The sequence below is a fragment of the Seriola lalandi genome, unplaced genomic scaffold (assembly GCF_002814215.2).
Source record: "Seriola lalandi dorsalis isolate HSWRI2012SDOR001 ecotype SW California unplaced genomic scaffold, Sedor1 jcf7180002053690, whole genome shotgun sequence".
Taxonomy (NCBI): Eukaryota; Metazoa; Chordata; class Actinopteri; order Carangiformes; family Carangidae; genus Seriola; species Seriola lalandi.
In genome coordinates this window covers 448,983-466,767 of record NW_019524243.1, presented here as the reverse complement: position 1 = coordinate 466,767, position 17,785 = coordinate 448,983, and the positions used below count along the sequence as shown (strand labels likewise).

The following is a 17,785-nucleotide window of genomic DNA, read 5'->3' as shown; positions in this document are numbered from 1 at the left end:
TAATGAACTTTTTTTATAGCCTTTTTTATATTACAGTAGGTCACCTAGTGGACAATCATAAGGTCATTAGATTTATACCGAAAAACAATTACATGAAATGTGGATATTTTTCAAATGTTATTTTATTTTCATGCTGAACAGTCAGTGGATATTTTCTCTTTGATGATATAAACTTAGATGACCACCTAATTGCATGTTATAGTCAGTGAAGTGAGTGCAGTGTGAGTTATAACTCATTTGTTCCACTATAACTGTCAATCCACCACAAAACCTCACGCTTAATACAATCAGATCATATTTTGCTGTTGAGCATTATGACATAATCCTCCTTGAAACTGGAGGATGGATTCAAGCATCTTATCACCTAAAATGATGCTTGAATAAAATAAATCAACAAGAAAACAATTAAATAAAATTACAATTTGCACCTGGATGGTAAGGGAAGTTTCAATAGGCAGCTAAATTATCACTTAATTATCACTTAAAGTCTCTTTTTGTATTGCCCAGGTTTGTACTCAGCACTTTTTCCAATTAACCACTTCCCATTTCTTCAGTATTTCTACAGTAAGTCTTGTGGTTTTGTCTGCACTCACACTTTTCTATTGGTAACTGGTAGTTTTGTTTAAATGTTGACACACATTTACTGAAACTATGGCTGTTCTTGTTTTTATAAACTCTAAATACAAGACCGAAGCAGCATCCCTCTTCCTATTTTACATGTTGAGTAACATTAAGTGCAACAAAGAACATACTCAGATATCACGAATCTATGACTTACACAGAAAAACACACAATAACAAATATGTGAGACAAGTTCAAAAGATTAACAGTTTTAATAAAATCCATGTCAAACATCAAAATACTGAAATGGCAAAAAAGAAAAAAAAACTTTTTCTACTTTTCTTTTTAAAATTTTATACAAATCACAGTGGTTGAAAAATATTACAAATTTTTAGTTTCAAAACATTTTTTTGCAACAGCAGAGCAGCAAAACATTCTGATTGTTGTATATTTTCTTGAAAGCCCTTAATAGTTTGTGAGTGTGGTGTGCTCTTTCTTTTTATTTTAATCAACACAATAACATGAGCAGTAAATGTTAATGAAACTCATAAGAGCCAATGGAAACAAAAGTCCATAGCAATACTATACAGAATGTACGATCCAGGAGTTAATCACACCATGTCTGTCTATATAAACACTTTTCCTGTCCTGGGCACCTCTGTGCATACAATCCTATGTATACACCAGCTTAGTATATCGATACAGTGTGGTGAGCAGTTATAAGGTGAGAGGTTACTTCCAGCTCGGACTCATCAAATTTACAACATTGTACTGTACTTTGGATAACAACTATCTTCATTAAAGCATAATATATGTAGTTGTCACAGCTAATATCTGCCTTTAATCCAACCAGTGGTTCACAGTTGCTGTTCCCCGACTAGAAATACACTAACTTTATGCATGATTGCAACATAGTAAATTGTTAAATAGTGGAAGCAATAGGGTACACTACTGAATTTGGCTTAGAGAGAAAGAGATCACGAGAAAGTGGAAAAGTAATAACATTTTAATTTTGATCAGGAAAACTGGTAAATATAAAGACTTAAGCTACTAAAAAAGTAGTATTAGGCTACATAATAGAAAGTGCAGGCACCAGAAAGAGTGCGAAAACATTATTTTAAAATTGCTGGTTTGCTGGGTTTCTTGGTCATTTCTTAATTGAAGTCATCTGTTGTGTAGCTTTACAACAGTTGAAATTACATACTGAACATGTAAAGCTCCTATCGTATGTTATCACTGGAAGTTACCGCTATGACCCCAATAGCCAGTAACTGCTTTACACCTCCAGAAATGTGAAAGAAACATAATCCAACCTACACAAGCTCTAAGATACTGTACATTTAAGAGAGCTGCCTGCTATTATTTCTGTGCTCACGTGTATATCTTGGCTTTATTTGAGCCCAGACGACTGCAGCTGCAGTGCCGTCGGCCTGTACAGAGCCAAAAGATTTCAATGAAGGCACAGCAAAAAAGACACCAAAGACTAAAAACAAGGTTTTCTCTCGGTCACTAGGATTCGCATTAAAAAAAAAAAAAGGAAGGTCAGGCCTGCTAAGAAGGAGGAAAAGCTCCACCTAAAATAACTGAAGAGAATTTGAGAGTAAAATGGATGTGGTAAGATAGAACAAGACAATCCAAATTAATACTGCAATACCCCACATCCTACGTCAGAGTGTGACTAGATGTACCTCTGGCCCATAGGGGTCAGTGTGGAGCAAATATAGAGGGCTGAGTAAAGCTAACTGGGTTTTAAATTTTGCATTTCCATCTCTCCCTCTCTGTAAGTCAGGGTTTCTCAACCTTTTTGGGCCTGTGACTCCATTTCAATGTCACAATCGTCAGTTCTCATCCAATAAGTATTTTATTTTGTGCAATTTTTTTTAATTTTAGAAATTTCCCATGACCCCATAAGCATATCAAGGTAAGGTCAGAATCCCAAGGTTAAGAAACTCTGCTGTATATACAGGAGCCTATGCCAGAAACACCAGAAACATGCATCATGCTTTACCCATTTCCTCAGTCCTTACATGCTAAATCCAAACATTATACTTGGCTTTATGTCATTTAGGACATTCTTAAAATATGTGTATGACAATGCTATACTTGTTTTCATTTGAAATGTTACTATTTATGCTTATCTAGGTATGCCCTGTACCCAGCATCCTGAAAATAGCAAAAAAAAAAAGCTTGATCAATGGTATTAACTACAGTAACAACATAACAGGGACAGCTTTAAAACTGCACAGCAGCGACAGATCCTCTGCATTTGTTTTCCAAGCAAATGTCTGTAGATGTCCCAGCATATTATTTAAAGTTGTATATTTAGTGATGCTACCTTCAGCTGAGCTGAGCTAATTTATTAAAACTGACTTGTGCATAAAGCCACATAGCAAGAAGAAAGCTACTGTGGGGTTCAGTGCCAACTAAACGCTGAACAAGTCATGTTATTCAGAAATTTCGAAAGACTTAAGTGGAAATATTGTGCTACAATCATCAGGTTTAGAAACAATCTTACACAAGGAACAATTCATGCTAAGCACAGAAAAGTATGTATAAAAAAAAACCAAAGAAGAAGAAAGTGCATTCCAACAACAAGTGTCATTATAATGACAAAGTTAGGCCACCATGCAAATTAACCATATTCCTAAAGTGGCCGCACCCTCCCAGCACACAGGCCAGCCAGTGCTCTTTAAAAAGCTTTGCTTTCTCAAAGTCAGTGGTTTTTGTACTGCAGGAATCAACCTGATTCATTTTTATCACTACCTCTCATCACCTGGTCAGAGAAGAATCCCAACCATGATGTGAGTCCTTCTACATCCAAATAATTACCATTAATCTAGAAAAAGTATACTAACCTAAGGCCATATGATTAGACCAACCTACTGTACTATACTCTCTTAAGAAATTTATTCAAGGCCATTTTTTTTCTACATAAATCAAGCAGTAGGCCCAAAGATTCTCCAGAGGCATGGCTCAAGTTGGCTCAAAATTGTCCTCAAGAACGATAATAGCTAAGAGTGCATTAAGCAACATCTTAATCCATTTTACAGCTATAATTTTATCATGGCCTTTGTGTACTGTGTCCATCATGTCAGCAACTGCAGAACCTGTCTGCAGGTTTGAACTATAGACGTTCTTAAAATCACAAACATTTTTTTTAGTTTTGTCCAACTATAAGGCACATGGACCAAGAGAGGAGGCTTAATGGGTCAAACCAACCATTAATAAGACAATTCTAATAGCAATCCTTTCAACGAGGAACTAAAAAGAGGCCATGGAACCCCCCCCCCAACTTTCTCTTCTTTAGGTCTCACTTCTAAATTCCCATAGCCCTGCACTGGGATGAGTTTAAATATCCATTGAATAATTCCAACATATGTAGGTTGCATGTAATGCTGACAGAGACTTGTTCACTTTTACTTGACATTCACTCTTTTCAGAGCGGAATCAGCTCAATTCTCACTTGGGTCTCATGAGATCTTATCTGACTTCTATTTCCGTAGCTGACAATGACTTTAACACACCTCTCATGTAGAACAGCAGAACACACCACATGTCTCACACAATCTATCTATCATCTACAGTAGCCTGGGTAAAGCTGAGGGGCACAAACCCACAAATAGAACAACATGCTAATAGAAAGTCATCAACACAACGTCTTGTTTTCACATTCAGTACTAAAGCCCAAAGAAATTAGCACCCTTAGCAAGAAAATCAGATTTGCTCTCATATGCTTTTGTATATCGAACAAATTTGTCATTTGAGACAACACTCGCGATTGCGAAATTCAATCTAACGTAATGTTATTTTCCTGGTTAACGTTATGTAAGCAAAACAGATCACATTTTTTAACAGAAAAGCAGCAAAAGACAGTACAAGGTTGTAACCACTGTAAGTAAAAGCAGAAATCTACACATTCTAAAACCAGTGACCTATTACGTCCTCTGTTAAGGAAGAAAAATTAAGGTTTTAAAACTCCATCATTATATTTCTGCATGTTCATCGCAGGTTAACGCTAAACAACTAGACATACGCTTAAACTGTGAACATAAAATCGTATGTGTGTCTGTGTGTTCGTGTGGACACTGTCTTATTGTGTCTTAAGCACCATTTTCAATTCCAGCAAGAGGAATGGAAGGCAATGTCCAGCAGTGACACTTGTCTCTTGACACCACAGACTGAAAACCACCACGACGAGGAGGGACTCAAATATTCCATTATACTGCCTCCTTCACCCACAAGCCACTTTTTCTTCTCTCCTCCATCCCGCTCTTGACAATACAGGAAGCAGGGAAGCAGAAATGAAGAAGGTAAGGAAGAAAGACATCAAAGGAATCACAGCTTTGGTATTCTGAATCAGGTGGAAATCAGTAGTCAGGTATAGTTTTTAAATGCACTAATAACACTGTCCATGTGCTTTAGCTTTCTTCTAACACTTTGCAAGTATTGAAGTTATACTTATGATGTTAATAACTGAAACTAGACCAAAGAACTCACAGGCATTAAAACTCCTGTTAGTGTGAGGGTTAGTGCCGGGGCCCTGAGCAGTGCTGCCCCTAGTGTTGTAGGGGTGTAAAGGCAGGCTGGCAGAGGTGCTCATACGCAACCTAGTGGTCATGGACGTTACAAGTGCATTTGTTTAATACTGTATCCATCGTTCCTCCGTGGCAGAGGTATCAAGTAAGGCTAGCCCTCTGTACCTCCCATCATTGCTATAGAGTGGTCACTTTGAATGTCTCTGAAGTGCAGTTTGGTGAATCCAACTCATCGAGGAGAGCTTGTGTTTTGCTTATTTGCAGGTGTGGTGTGCAGGAGGAGGGGGTGGGAGGTGCAGGGGTGGATGATGAAGACCAAGGACCACATCAGGGCTAGACTGGAGGTTAATAGCTATGATCAAGCCTCCTGACTGGAGCATCCTACCTTGCTAACAGTTTTCAATTTATCCTCACACCCCATGTCTGGAGTCTAGATTACCAGTCTCACCTTTGTGGTTGCAGTGGCAATCATCAAATTTGTCAACACTTCCTGGGAGTAGTGTGCACCAAATCCCCTGACAATAGCGTCCAAGAAGGCCTAAAGATTATATAAAAAGGACAAATAATATGAAAATAATAATAATTACATTGTCAGCGACAGTTCCTGGGAATCCAGTTGCTGGTTTTAGAGGGGTGGACTTTGGGCACGGGTCTGTGTGTGCAGGCTAACAGTCTGTGTAAAAGTGAAGGCAGAGGTAAGCTCCCCGAGAGGAGCTGCAGTGGTCAATGTGTAATAGTCATTAAGGTCAATGTGAAGGATGGAGACTGAGAGATATAGAGAGCCCTTGCTCCCAGTCCAATCACTCAAAGGCTGTGACACTGTGAGTGCTGGTGGAGGGGCAGAGCTCTTGTGGAGGGGACAAGGGGTGGCACTGCAACGCCACAGGCCCTTAATAGATCAGGGCGTCTGGGAAGCACTCACCTCAGAAAGCATCACTCGAACCGCACACATACACCCCCACATCCATGCATATACCCTTTAGTTAAGTCCACACTTGTCACACAAGCATACTGAAAAAATCCACTCATTAAGTCACCCACAATTATAAAGAGGCACATACATTCCCCCAAACATGCTGACACTCAGGCATAGTAGCACTGAGAGTCATTCCTCCACTGATAGAGGGTTCAGAGCCGATCTCCTCTATACGCGTTACATAGGGGTTGGTTTTCCTGGGTGTGTTGACCCAGGGTAGGATGAAGACGTCAGCGGAGGACACTCTTTAGGAGACATGCGGAGAGGAGGACGGGTGTCTCCAGAAGCACCAGCCCCGTTTGGTGTGCTGCTTGCGCAAGATCTCCTCCTCGCGCTCGCGCTCCTTCTGAGAGCGCAGATAGCGGTCCTCCTCCTTTAGGAACCACACAGGAGGCCAGCGCTGCTTCTCAAAGTGCCTCTGGTTTTCTACAGAGAGCGAGACAAAGATATGTTCACAAAAGGGAATCATTTCCAATATTGCAGTTGTCATTTCAGACATGCACTGATGCAATAAAAGAGCGGATGAGAGAAGCACAATTTTGAAAGAGAACGAATTAACAAAGAGAATAGTTTTTGTACAGTGAGGGACTTTTAATACCATTAAAAAAGAGTGACACAAAGAAAAAACCAACATCGCAGAAAAAGTGTGAGGGTAATTGAATGAGGAAATTCTTTTATCCATAAAACCCATGAGGCCGGTTGTGGTTTCCAGTGGTCCCATTACAACCTATTATTAATAAAATTCTCTGTATTCACACCTTCATGAAATGTGAGGATGATGTTACCTTTAATGTTTTTTTGGGGTTTTTTTTGTTACAAACACAGCCCATGAGGGGCTTTTGTAAGCTTGCTATGAACAAATCATACCATGCTACAATTCCTTAGTGGATTAACCCAGAAAAGGTAAAAAGGAAAAGGTTTTTGTTCAAACCAGCACTGCAAAGCCAAATTCATGATAGTTCTTCTGAGGGGAAAGCTGAATGTATGAATGGGGTTAGAGAGCGGCAGATGATCAGGGCAAAGAGAGGCGAGGTGTCTGTACCTGGAGACATGGCCTTCATGTCTTTGGGAAACTTGCGGCAGATGCTATTATAATTAGTGCAGATGTGATGGAGACACCAAGCTGATAGCTGCTTGGCATTGTGGAACTGCAAAAGAAGAAACAGAGACGAAATGAGGAGTCACTACAGCTGTCTCAAAAGAAGATAAGATAAAAAGTTAAAGGTGAGATAAAAAAAAAAAACATTAACATTATTAAGAATTAATAGAATTAATTCAAATTAATTTATGGAAAATTACTATGCATCAATGTAAATGAACATCTAATCTTTTCGCTAAAGTGAAAAAATACAGCTTAGAAAGAAACATTTTTCAATTACAATTTGTTATCAATTTGACAGAGATTATTTGCTGGAACAGACCTGTGCAAGCTCGAGGTAAGCCAACACCTGTCCATCAATGTCAACTCCTTTCACTGCCAACTGGAGAAGATCATCCACAGCGTGCTGTTCTGAAGATGCAGAAAATATACATAATAATGTCAATATTTACTGCCCACATCACACCACTGACATGGGCCTGCTTTTATATCCTCCAGTCATAAATTCTTAGGGTGTCTGGCAGTCTGAATTAAGCACAACTCACTGCACCTCCAGTCTTTTACTGGTAGCTAGTGCACAGATAAAACATTAACAAAACCATATTCTGCCACACGCAGTCAGTACAAGATACTCGACTGCATAGGTAGTTAATATTTCTAATACACAAGAGAGCGTCTTTACCTGTGAGAGCAACAAGGCGTGGCAGACAGAGCCGGTTGGCCAGAACAATCAGTTCCATTGGCTCCAAACCAGGACAGGGCGTCAGCAGACCACAGTACAGGAACTCCAGCACCCCACGCATACAGGCTGTGCTGGTGTTAGGAATGGATACCTGAGAAATGACAAGATCAAGAGGAAAGAGGAAAAACTGAATTGAAATGAAGGACTGAAAATGAATAGTACTAAGTCAATATGCACTGCATGTGTGCATCTTCTCCTGCACTTGCACTTTTGTTAAGATAAAAAAAAATAACATGTTTGTGTATTCACACATGCTAAATTAAGCGTAATGGCTAAAGCCTGGCAGGGTTCCGGGAAGACAGTAATGTCACAGAAAGCATTTGGAGGTAAAGGGCAGAGGACACATTCCCTTTGATCCAGGCTCAGATGAAAGCACTGTCTGGGGGCTGGTGATGTGAGCAATAAGGCTAACGCTAAAGATCCCAAAGCACAGAAAAGGCAACCGTGCTACGCAGAGCAGAGGGAGATGCAAGGTCAGCCTTAATGTGCATCAAAGCAACATGCAGATTCAGACCCCTTCCACAGATTCGACACCTGAAAAGGCTGTATCAGTGTTCTCCATCGTCATCAGTGATGACTGAACCATTCCAATTGAAACATGTACATGCTCCACTAGAGTGAAAGTTTAACTTAATTGCGAAACCAAAGTCAACTATAAAAAAAAAAAAAAATCACCTGTAAATGCATACAAATGAGCAAGACCTTCTAGTGGGCCTAATTACTGTAAGTCAGACCAACAGCAATTCATCGGCAGGTAAGGCACAGGAAGGACGGAAGAATGGTAAATGATGATGAGAGTGATGACCTGACCCCTCCAGGAGCTCTCTGAGTGTACCCACTGTGGCGCTCTTAAACCTCCACTCCCATAACCAATTAGGAGAATGTCAGCTTGGCGTGACCTCTCTTTATGACTAAAAAAAAAAATCACAACACAGAGACAAGGGTGGTTCCCAGAGCTTAAAGCCCCAGCTGGGGCCAGGAAGCATTAATGAGTGGACACGTTCACAGTGACAGGACATTTACGGACAAGACCCATCAGCTGTAGTGACATTCTTTTTCGCTCCCCTCAGTCTGCCGTCCCAGTGGTCAGTTATGAGTTTAATTTAGTTTATTTGGGCTATTTTAGGCTGAGGGTGAAAAAACGAACGCAAATAACAATTCCTGTTGACTCTGCTCCACATGTAACACTCACAATGTGAACACAAAACCACAGACACACACCTAGAACATAATCCAAGGGTGAACCATGACACACAGTGGTCAGTTTGTATAGCTGCCTATCACACACAGCAAAGCTCAAGAGGCGACTTTCGACTTTTTGATTACTACACCATAGCTAAAACCTGAGTTTTGCACAAACATCCTTCTATAATGTTGCTAATATCCAGTAATACTGGAAATAATAATGATTATATTAAATCTGTTTACAACATATCTTCATGCTGTTCTGCACACAATTACAATAGCCATGTTGTCATACAACAGCATGGACACCGAAATGTGTGAGCCTAAAAATACTGAGAAGGAAGTGTGACTTCAGCGTGAAAATAGAACGGTCACATTTATATTCCAACACTGGCTGATCACATGCTTCTATCACAGTTATAGAGTTGCAGGTTCTCTCAATTTTTAATATAATGGATTTATATAAGCTTCTTTCCACACCTAAGAGAACAGCTGTTATATTGTAATATGTTGATACTGCCTTCAAATAATTGCAGAACCACTAAATCGCCTTGTTATGATTCCACTCGAAGTTGATGAACAATAATATTTAATTATCACCCTTATTCACCAGATCTCATCCGGTCATTGAAAGATTTCTTTTTTGTTGTTGTTGTCTCCAACATCAACATCCTTTAATAATTTCTCTTTGTGAGAAACTGAATAGAAATAGGCAATCTGCTGTGTCAAGGTTGCACAATTGTGTTCCTGTTATAAAAGCTCTGCACCTATTGGAGGACCAGTGTCAAGTCTTTTAGCATGCATTTCTGCTCAGTTCTACTTACACCGCTCTTCAAACTAACATTTATCCATTAAAATGTGTGCCCCAAAGTCAGTAAGAGAAATGCACAGCCAATGGCATGACAACTCTGCAAAAAATCTGCACCTTATCAACAGTTAAAAGACAACATCTTTGCCTGTCCAAGGAGGGAGAAAGTAACTTTCAAAGCAGACAGTCCAATAACTGCAGCTTGCTGTTGACTTATAAAATCTAATTCAGTAATTAGCACTGCAAAGCTTTTCAGCAGCTTGAAAATGCAGACACATTTATATGCAAACACAAACACACTCCTGTTCATAGACGTATGTAAATGCTGACAGCTTCGTTGTGCAGTCAGTCTTTTGAGTCTTTGTCTCCAGGGCACCTGCTTTCTCTGCTGTGCCAGCTTCATGCCATAAACAATGCCACAATAGTCACTATCATGGAGCGTGTACAGTAACCATAGACACCGGCAGCCCACCAGCAGCAAACACTGTGCCCCCTCAGTGATGCTGATGTCCTGTTTTTACCCTCGGCCACAGTAGCTGCAATGGCTTTTTCACACCCACTCACATGGTGTGTTCTGGAATAAAATCCAGGCTATCCACAGGGAAATAAAACACTAAATATTTTTTTTTCCCAGCTCTACATTTGTTTTTCTTCTAATTTGCCTTCTAACTAACTTTTTAACTTTGAGCTTTGTACCTAAAGTGAATACACAACATTTTTATTCCTTGTCTCTCTCTTTTCATTTCTTTCTTACTTCCAATCCCTCTGAGAGCCTGAATCTATGTAACCTAACCCTGCTGACCTTGAAAGTAACCATACCCCAGGGGATCCGGTTCCGCAACACAGTCCGGGGAGCATCGACGTAAAAACGGCCTGAGACGTGAACTTCCTCTGTGGCTAGGTCAGGTCGAACGCACGGGCCCTACCCCCGGAGGAGGACTGAGCGACAAGGAGCTGAGCCTCAGGTGAGCACACACGCCTGAAGTAATCAGAGCCCGCCACTTGAGGAAGGCTGACCTCGAGAGAGGTAGGAGGCACTGAGGTGGGTTAGTGCACGTTCCTTGTTCTACACAAGCTTGAGGCACAAATGTTGCAAAGTTTCTAACTTGAGTCTGCCTTTAATAAGACAGCAGTTTAATATTCACACAAACTGATATCTTTTGTGTGATAATGTGATCTGTGGAGTATACGCACCAGAGCATCCGTAAGATATGAAACTACTGACAACTGGAGATGAGCCACATGTAACTCAAAACCAAACACTGTAAACCACATGGTCTCAAACAACAGGAAGTCAAAAGATGAGAAGTTCTCATGTTGCTTAACCGATAACTTAAATAAATATGTGTGTGTGTGTGTGTGTGTGTGTGTGTGTGTGTGTGTGTGTGTGTGTTTTTGCAAGGCCTCCGGGGTTCTAGTAACTGCAGAGCTTCAACCACATTCGCAGGTGAAAAAACGGTTTGTAGGTCAAACTGATAACAGGCCACAAGTATCCTGAGCTGTAAACCTTCACATACTCACAGTGAGAACACAGACACACATGCAGGTTTCTACACACTGCCATAACGGTATCACATGTCCAAAGTAATAAACCTTATCCAAGTAATGCATTTACCTTTACCTCATTTACTGATTAGTTTACTAGATGTTAGTGCTGTTGTTGATATGATTAGCACAGGTGGGTGATTCGGTTGCCCCTAAAGGCTGACCTGAGTTTACTGTGGTAAATTTCCCAAGATTCAAGACACAGAAACTAAATCGCTCATCAAACATTAAATATAATTCCATCCTCAAGCTCTTCCCAGTATGTCTGAGCTCACCTCTTCAATGTAGCTTTCCATGAAAGAGCCACGGAACATGGCAGCCATCCAGTCGCAGCTAGAGATGAGCAGGGGCTTGTGGGCCGGGAGGCAGCCATCGTCCAGCCGGAACACCACATCTAAAACCGGGGTGGGAAAAGAGCATTCATCTCGTGGAGTGCCACAGAAGCCCAAGCTACAGAGGGGGAAAGACAGACAAGGCAGACGTCCAGACACACGCACAGGCAGACAGACGGCCAGAAGGCCAGAAGGCCAGACAAAAACACACAGAGACAAAGACACAGGTAGACAGACAGAGAGATAAATTGACAGAAGGACAGAACAGCTTTTGACACAGAGCAAGGGAAGAGCAGACGCAGGGTAGTAGGTCATGGAGTAAATCCTGTGTGGACTCTGGACTATAGCTTTGGTAGTGAAAGTGTGATAGGAAACACAGCTACACCTGGAAGTAATATTTCTTTAATTCAGTCCTTGAGTAATAAATTGGATAAAGAAGATTATACAATTGTTCAAGTAGTTTCATTTATCAATAGAATCTCTTAGAAGCATTTTAAAGCAAGATTCCCATCGTTATAATCATGAAGACAACAGAGAGAGTATAGACAGAGGTGAATGTGAGACAGGCTTTGTTCAGAGACAGCAGATGTCTGGCATTGGCTGCAAATGCTGTGATAACATGCAAATACAACAGCTTAGGAGGACAGACAACACCACACAAACACATAAGACAGGAAGCACAAGAAAACCAAGCAGACTGAAATAACAGTCAGTCATCAAGTCACTTGATGACTTTAAAAGAACTTCAGAAAACAGAAGCACAACATACAAAATGCATACTTTATAGCAAATATTCAATGGCAAATATACAGCATGAGTAAATGTACACAAAGTGTACATTTCCAGAGACTGAAAGAGAATGCTGGAAATTAGCAAAATCTTTTCTGTCTTACTTTCACTTCTAGTCAGCCACCTCTCATAATCCTCAGCCACTCCGACTTTCACATTCACACACACCCACCCACACACACTGACTCAAACAGCTATGCATCGATGTATACATGGAAAACATCTACAATTGCTCGAATGATATTTGAGAGTACTGAAGTATTGAACAGTTTGCACGGTGGTTTACCAGCGAAGGTCCCTTTGTTGAGACACTCCTTGATGCGATTGGCTCTGCGGACATGGAAGGCCTTGGTGATCTCCTGGTTCATGAAGCTCTCTCTGTTCAGAACATTGGCCACCATCATCCGCAGGTCAAACACCTCAAGTAGCTCAGCTATGGTGGCCACCTGCATCAGATCCCCCCGGCCCTCGTCAAGACTGCCTGTGTACAGGTACTGAAGCACCGCCTGAAATCAGAGACAATCGAGAAATCAAATATACAGCTATAACTATAGAAACGCCAAAAAAACCTTAATGAGTAGCCTGCAGTAATGATGCGGAACATTTCTAATATTCACATTAACAGAATTCAGAATTATTTTCCACTATTATGTATGTATATTCTTTTTTTGGTAATCTTGCTGTGTTCAAGTCTATCACCTTGAATGGTTCTTCCTGTATAAGCGCATCCATGGCTACCACAGTCACGAGTCGTGGTCGCCCAGTCATCGGATCATCAACATGCTCCAGACACACACTCAGGAACCCTCTCCCCCATCCTGAAAGTGCTCGACCAGTCCCTAGAGCTCCCAGCGAGTACTGGGCTCGAGACGGGAGTGCATTATCACTCTGGGAAGTCCTCAAAGAGCCCTGCTGGAGCAATTGGGGTCGATTCAGGCCCCGCACTCCTCCATCAACACCGTCTTTATCAATGTCCAGGCTCTTAGTGCGCCCAGCTTGCTCCTTGGCTCCTCTCCTGCTCTGCTCATCTTCCTCCCCACTCTCCAAGTTTTCCTTGCTCTCCTGTTCCTCGCCCCGTGGCATCACGCATGATCCACCAAGATCAAGGGTGAAGAGGTCGTAGAACTTGGAGCAGGAAGTAGCCAGATAGACTTTGTGTGCAAAGACGCGAGTGGTGCCACCTTGCAGGAGGAAAAGAACATCTGCACACAGTGGCTGGCAGAAAAGGGAATCAGGGCCCTCGCCGTCCATGGGAGGGGGGTCTGGGATGCCCACTATGGGGCGTGGTGGGCGAGGAGGCAGGAAGGGCGCCTGGAGAAGGGGCCTCTGGACCTTTTTGAGGTGGGATTTCCAGAACTGCAGGTGTCGACGGGAGATCAGGGCGGCTCGGATGGCATTGTCAAAAACATCTTTGACTCCAAACTGGGCTACAATGCTGGTCTCATAGTAGGGTATCCCAAGCTCCTTTGCCACCTCATGGCCTCTCTCTGGAGGAAGAATATCTGTAGGTTTGATGGGTCTGTGAGACAGGCAGAGATAATGACGTTAATGATGACTGTATTCAGATAAACAAGTATAGCGAGGAAGGAGGAAGTGGAGCATGAAATTTATATAGGGCAAGACAAAGTTGTCTTTATCTTAGTTCTCATTTACCCGCACTTTATTTATATCATGCAAGAGTTGAGATGGCAGTTAATCAATGAAATGCAAAAACAGCAAAAAGTTACTGTAATGCTGTTATTACTGATCACTGATTAACTGAACAAACCTCACACTCACTGAAAACCATAACCATAGTGCAGATTTTATGCAAATTTGTCTGTCAATGCCTGATGAAGAAGGTGTCTCACTTGGCTAGGGGTCGTCGTGCACGGTTTACTGCATCCAGGTCGGCATAGCGCAGATCCAGCTGGCAGCCGACCAGGATGATGGGCGTCCGGGGACAGAAGTGCTTGATCTCCGGGAACCACATGGTGCGGACGTGGCGCAAGGAATTGGGATTAGCCAGAGAGAAGCAAAGCACCACTACGTCAGACCTACAGGGGAGGGAGGGAGAGGAAAGAAAAAAAAAACAGTCTTCACTTCATGTACTTACAACATGAAAGAGATCACAGATAAGATGAGAGAAAGATGGCAGAGTGGAGCTGATTTCTTGTGTCATGAGCAAGAGATGTCAGCAGAGAGAAGACATCTTTGACAGAGTGAAGAGGACAGAAAGGAGACAAAGAAAAAAAGGGGGCAGCACTGAGTCACTGAACATCATGTCACTTTATGTTAAAACATGTGTGATATGTATATGGAAGAAGCCTGTTCAGCTGCTGCAAGGCATTGTGGGAGCATGGACAGTGCCTCTGAGAAAGCTATGAGGTGGGTCACAAGATGCATGTGTGTGTGTGTGTGTGTGTATGTGTGTGTGGGTCAGTCTGTTTATGTGTGTATGTGTGTTTGAGTCTGGGCCTCTGGGCTGTTGATCTGTGTGACCATGTCCCTCTCTCTCTCTCTCTCTCTCTCTCTCTCTTTCTCTCTCTCTCTCTTACATAAATCTCCCTAAGCTCTCCAAGGCTACATGGACCACAAAGAGGAAGCTAAGAATAGATCAGGATACACACACAGACATACACACACACACACACACACACACACACAGAAATTCATTTCCTCAACCGATGTGTTTTGAGCAAGCAGACAGCACCACTTACTTACAGTTTCTTTGGTGCTGATATTTCAGTGGCATGTTGGCGCATGTGTGTCTCTAGGTAATGTTTGACAGAGCTCTAGGTCAGTTAGGCAAATCATTTAGTATCAGCACAATGCTGACATGGCAAAAATCTATAATTCCTAAACGATCTACTTCTTAAAATATCCCAACACAGGGCTTTTGACCCCAGCAGCACAAGACCAGACCCAGTACATTACATTACCATCACTTGTGTAACTTTTGTGCTACATTAACCATCACTGACAGCCTGCAGATAATGAAATCTGTATTCCTGTTTTTGACATTAGTTAGGCATTTAGTATCTATCACAGGATGTGAGATGTTCAAGTGGATCTTGAACTTGAGACTAGCACTACATACCACTTAAACACTGCTCTTATTTCCCCTCGGGCAAAATACCTGCGCTACAGGAAACATGGCCTATTTACTGAGCAGACAAAAGGATGCACTGTAAAAAAAAATCTATGTGTTTATCTAGTATTTAACAGTAAAGTATTTTCTTTGCACAAATTAAACAAATAGACAAGCAAAGAGAGGTAACTCCACTTGTTTCGAATGAAATTTCAACAATTTTTTAAGTGTTTGAAAAGCCTCCTTGTAGCAGCCAATGTAGCGGAGTGAATCACTTACAAAGACACACAGCACTAAATCAACTGACTTGCTTGAGACATTTTTTGCAGTGTAGACATGGGTTCCATAGTCTGTCTTTACTTTCACTAATGTAATCTCTGAAAAGCTCCAATGGCCAAGGACATAATATGCACTACCATTACATCACAGCTCACACACATACACACACACACACACACACACACACACACACACACACACACTCACAGGAATTCCCATTAGTACTTTGTCAAAGGATCATTACTGTGGCTTAGTGTGTTTGAGGTCATGCTATGTGTACGTGCCTTTGCTCTCGTGGTTAAACTTAAGCCTTACTGCCATATAGTTTGGGCCAGTGTACCTTTATGTGAGCACATCATTGTACTCGCCACCAACACTGTAGAGACTGAGGGGATGCACTTTGCTGGAAACAGCTTTACAATGGCCTCCAACCAGGCCCAACGAAACATGAGCCCTGTCAGATTTCTGAACCTGTTCAGTCTGTTTAAAAAGTCTGAGAGCAAATGTGAACATCAAAAACTAGAACCCAAAGAATTACTGCTGCTGCTTTGCACTGCACAGCTACATCCTGATTCAACATGCACGTCAACCTAGATGACCTACATATTGTATTTATGTATACCTTTTCTGTTTGCAATGGAACACTGCCACAAAGTTAAGTCATATAAAAATAATCATATTATAATAATACATCTCAAGAAAAAGCACCTGTGAGTTAAATGAAAAGACAAACAAGTTCACTGTTCTATCACTAATTTACCACCAGCAGTAACGTGTAATAAACAGCTCCACCAGTGACTGTTTTTTTAGTGTGTGTGTACGTGGTGGATGTGGTTTGTGTGTGTGTTTGTGTGGTAGATCCAAACTACAAAGGTCATCAGTTGCTAGATTATGTAAGAAATGACACATATATGCACACAGGCACTCACACATACACACAACAAATAATCAGATTTTCTGTTGTAATAAAGAAATAAATAGGTCTCACGCAAGCAGCTAGATTACTCTTTCATCAGTTGTTAAGTCTGTCACAATAGTATTGAAACTGTGCAACTAAAATAGCTAACAGGAACAACGCTTATAATGAATTTCTGATGTTCATTTTAAGTTCCGTTGAGGTTGGCTCAGGTTGAGTTTGGCTTTTCAGGTTATGATTGTTTTCCCAACCAGAATGTTCTCCTAACAAAGCATGTGACAGTCTGGGTATTGTCTGACAATGTGATGTTTTGAGTTTTGATATCAACAAAAGGCTGCATAGTGAAAGAAAAGGTGTGGAGAGGCTGAAGGAGCAGCTACGTGCTAATGATGGGAGCTTTGGAGCCGAATAATGAGGGAGATGGGGGAGAGAGGAGGGGAAGTGAGGTAAAGGATAGGAGTCTGAGGGCAAGTTGGAGGAGAGGGCATGACCCCACATGAACAAGTGGATGAACAGAGCTGTAAGAGGAGAATGAGGAGGAGGAGGAGGAGGAGGAGGAGGAGGGGAGGTTGATGCCTGGAGCTGCAGACACCACGGAGGCAGGCAGGCAGAAAACAGCTGAGCTGGCAATGTGTTTCTATCAGCTGACTGCAGGCTGACAAAGCAGACAGGACATGCGGACAGACATGCACACACACACACACACACCAAAACACACACAAACAGAAGCAGATTACTGCGCAAATGTACAGACACTGACAGAGTGGAAGAGCACAACAGAGGGGATAGAATAGATAAAATGGTCATGTAGATGGATGGAGGGAAAGATGCATTGAATTACAGTTCATTCTAGACTTAAAAATTGGAAACTGGCAACACATGTCTCAGAATTGTGTCATAAAATAGAAGAAAACCAAAAATAATGTATATAAGAACATATTTAAGTTA

The 17,785-nt window shown here is 41.6% G+C and overlaps 1 protein-coding gene across 3 annotated transcripts in view; it reads right to left on the bottom strand.

Annotated features, from left to right (window-relative positions):
* Positions 1–814: 814 nt before the first annotated feature.
* rhobtb4 (Rho related BTB domain containing 4) overlaps positions 815–17,785 on the bottom strand; it is a 42,938-nt gene continuing 25,967 nt past the window's right edge. For all 3 annotated transcript variants that reach the window (XM_023401560.2, XM_023401561.2, XM_023401559.2), the window contains 8 exons: positions 14,423–14,608; positions 13,272–14,091; positions 12,859–13,078; positions 11,727–11,845; positions 7,854–8,004; positions 7,494–7,582; positions 7,115–7,220; positions 815–6,498 (listed from right to left, as the gene is read on the bottom strand). In XM_023401560.2, coding sequence (XP_023257328.1) covers positions 6,320–6,498; positions 7,115–7,220; positions 7,494–7,582; positions 7,854–8,004; positions 11,727–11,845; positions 12,859–13,078; positions 13,272–14,091; positions 14,423–14,608 — 1,870 coding nt within the window. In that variant the 3' untranslated portion in view covers positions 815–6,319. The remainder of the gene's footprint in view (positions 6,499–7,114; positions 7,221–7,493; positions 7,583–7,853; positions 8,005–11,726; positions 11,846–12,858; positions 13,079–13,271; positions 14,092–14,422; positions 14,609–17,785) is intronic.